General features: G+C 45.0%; 1 protein-coding gene across 1 annotated transcript in view; it reads left to right on the top strand.

Annotated features, from left to right (window-relative positions):
* gcm2 (glial cells missing homolog 2 (Drosophila)) overlaps nt 1–1,553 on the top strand; it is a 15,560-nt gene extending 14,007 nt beyond the window's left edge. Inside the window, exon 8 of the mRNA XM_015399604.1 lies at nt 805–1,553. Within this exon, the coding sequence (XP_015255090.1) occupies nt 805–1,116 (312 nt within the window). The 3' untranslated portion in view covers nt 1,117–1,553. The remainder of the gene's footprint in view (nt 1–804) is intronic.
* Nucleotides 1,554–3,059: the final 1,506 nt, after the last annotated feature.

Below are 3,059 nucleotides of genomic sequence, written 5' to 3'. Positions count from 1 at the left end.
TCACTACATTTAGAGATAAACAAATGGAACAATAGAGAGGAGAGTGCAATAAATGTCAAATCGGCTTGCCATAGTCATTCAGTGTTTTACCTGGAACGGAGTTACGAATATTGATTGATGAATTGATGACTTTATTGATCTCACAGTAGAGAAATGTACTCGTTCCATCAGCTCAAATAGTCAAAGGAGAAGAAGAAGAAGAAGAAGAAGGTGCATGATGGGATATATACAGTACATAAAGTGCGTCCATATATGACAGCCTTTTGTTTTTATAGTAGGATCATCATACAGAAAATTACATGGGTATTTATATAGATGGATATTTATATATATAGTTATTGCACAGGGTAATTAATAGTAATTATTCTCCACTGCAGCAGTTATTGCGGTTGTAATGTCTCATTATAGAAGGCGTCGCAGTTAGGAGTCCAGTTTATTATTGACGTGAACACCCAGGGATTGGAAACTCTGAGTCAGAGGATTGTTTCTTGTTGTAGAGAAAGTCAGACGACCTCCTGTTTCACAGATGGCCGTTCTGTTGGGGCTCCTCTAAAGTTCTCTGGTTGGGTTATTTCTGCTACCGTGAAACCAGTTTGTCCACGTCTGTGAGGATGTGCCTTGGTTCCCTCTGGGTCTCCGGGATTCAGGCAGATGAGCAGTTGGACACGTTCTAACTCGGCCTTATTGTTAGCAGTAAATGGACCTCTGTTATCACTGTACACCATGTTTGTGTGTCTGAAAGAGAAACCTTGATGTTTATGGTAACAGTACATATGAGGGTGACTGTCTAATTGTCCTTTCCAGGTGTCCTACCAGCCCTGTCCAAAGCCTCCAGGGACACTGCCTCCCTACCAGCCATGTCCTAAACCTTCTGGCAGCCTCACGTCCTACCAGCCCTGCGCTCCAACCAAACCTCCAGGCCTGCCCGGTTGCTCCTCCCTGCTGGACGATGCCTCCTCTTCTTATTCCACCGAAGTCAAGGTGACAGACGAGCCTGGCGGTGTCATCAAGAGTCTGTCGTTTCCTCCAGAACCACTGCAGACCAAAACAGAGCGGACGGATGGCTACGATTACCACTACGCCTACCCCAACACGTATCGCTATGACGACTACTGACTAACTCTGCTGCATGACGGTTGTTTTTCTGACCCGGACATCAGTTCTAGTTGTGGAGTTTCAACCACGGAAGATCCAACGTTGACCACTGGACCTAAAAGAACTAGTTTCATCTGGATTTGATCTGGCCACAGATGGGGCTGCTTCTCCATCTTAGCTCGTCAACTATGTGCAGTAATTGTTGTGTTTAAATATATGCTATATCATCTCTCACTGGTTCACTAAAGACTGGCTGTCATCCAGACAGGACCTGTTTCTAGAGAAGTTTTCCCATCAACAGGTCTGTGTAGATCAAACGAACTGTTCTCCAGCTTAAACGACTTTCTGGATTCCTCCACCACACCGGATCGCTCTAAGGGGATCCTGCTGGCTGAGAACATTTCAGTAATTCTAGCAGAACCTTCAGTTCGGGTTTGGGTGTTATATGTTCCACCAGCTGATGCAGCGTCCTAAGGAAGCTGCTGGACCCTTCCAGACAGATGTTCAGAACTTTCTGAGCAGCAGGGACCCATCTGTTGCTCATGGTTCTGGTTCCCTTTAGTTTTGACTCGTTTTGAACGTTGGTGTGATTGGACTCAGACTTCTAGAAGTCTTATCCTGTTAGCTGGGATGAAATGGTGTATCAAACCATGAGACCAAACCAGATGGGTTTCTCTGAATTCGTTTTTGAAGAAAAGTGAAGAGGTTCTGTTTTATGTTCACACATTTCAGCTGATGAAGAATAAAAAGGTTCTGTAATATCAGTGTTGGTGTTTGATTCAGTGAAGCTTAGAACACCAGATGGAAACGGACCGGTTCTAATAAACTCCACAGGACTGAGAGAAGGTTTATATCTGTAGCTATAGATCTGCAGATCTACATTCTGAAACAGAAGTTACTGTTCATTCTGGTCCTGGACTGGTTCACCACAGTTCCTCTGGGAAACTGGAATGTTGGCTGAGCAATGAGAGGTGGAGTTCATGGCCGACATCAGAACTCACCGTGAACGCCCGCCATGGCTCTGACCCGGCCACGTAATCTGTAAAACAAACATGGCTGGCGCTGCCGGACCCTTTAGGGCCCGTAGGCTCCGGTTGACGAGGTTCCAACGGCTGATCAAAGAGGTGTTGTTTGGACATCGGCTGGTTTCACCTAGTATGAGTAATAAATGTTGTTTTGACAGAAACGTGTCTGAACAGAACCACACGGCTGTCCTCGGAGTGAACCTTTAAAACCGAGCTGACGCTCCTCCTCCATTCCTGTCACTTCGCCACTGAGCCCTCTTTACCTTCCCTCCATTCACCTTCCTTTCACAGCATAAGCCGGTTCTGAAGAACCACCAACCATCCTGTTGGGTCACATAATGCAAGCGTACTGTATTAAAGGTGGGAGGGAAGGGGCCAACAGATGAGCCCAGTCCAAGTGGAACCAGACAGCTTTACAAATCAAGACTCATTAGGACCAAACCGAAAAGGTTTAGCATGTTATCGAAGCCATTGGTCTTGAAAGGTAACCAGATGGTGGTTCTGATGCTGACCCGATTGGGGGGGGGGAAGGATCCAATGTTTACCGGCGTGTTTGTTGGTTCTTTTTCTGTCCTGCTCCAGTTAGACTCATAAAACATGTAAACAAGCACATTGATCCAACTAAGCAGAAACTATTTCAGGCTCTGGTTCAGTAGCAGATCCTGAGTCCTTATGATGAGATTAAGCCTCAGAAAAATGTTGAAATTTTTGGTGATAAACTGGTTCAGATTAATGGGGGAATACAGAGATCTGGACTAAACAACAGATTCTTATAAAAATCCCAAATATCACAGTTTTCAGAACGTTCAGAACAAAACAAAACATGAAAACTCCATCCAACATTCATGTTGAATGGATGATGGATGTGGTTCCTAGAATTTGTAAAAGTAGAATGGGAGGCAGATCTTTTAGTTCTCAGGCTCCTCTCCTGTGGAACCA

This window comes from Cyprinodon variegatus, unplaced genomic scaffold (genome assembly GCF_000732505.1).
Source record: "Cyprinodon variegatus isolate N-32 unplaced genomic scaffold, C_variegatus-1.0 Scaffold1029, whole genome shotgun sequence".
Classification (NCBI taxonomy): domain Eukaryota; kingdom Metazoa; phylum Chordata; class Actinopteri; order Cyprinodontiformes; family Cyprinodontidae; genus Cyprinodon; species Cyprinodon variegatus.
This window is presented reverse-complemented; position numbering and strand designations above follow the sequence as displayed.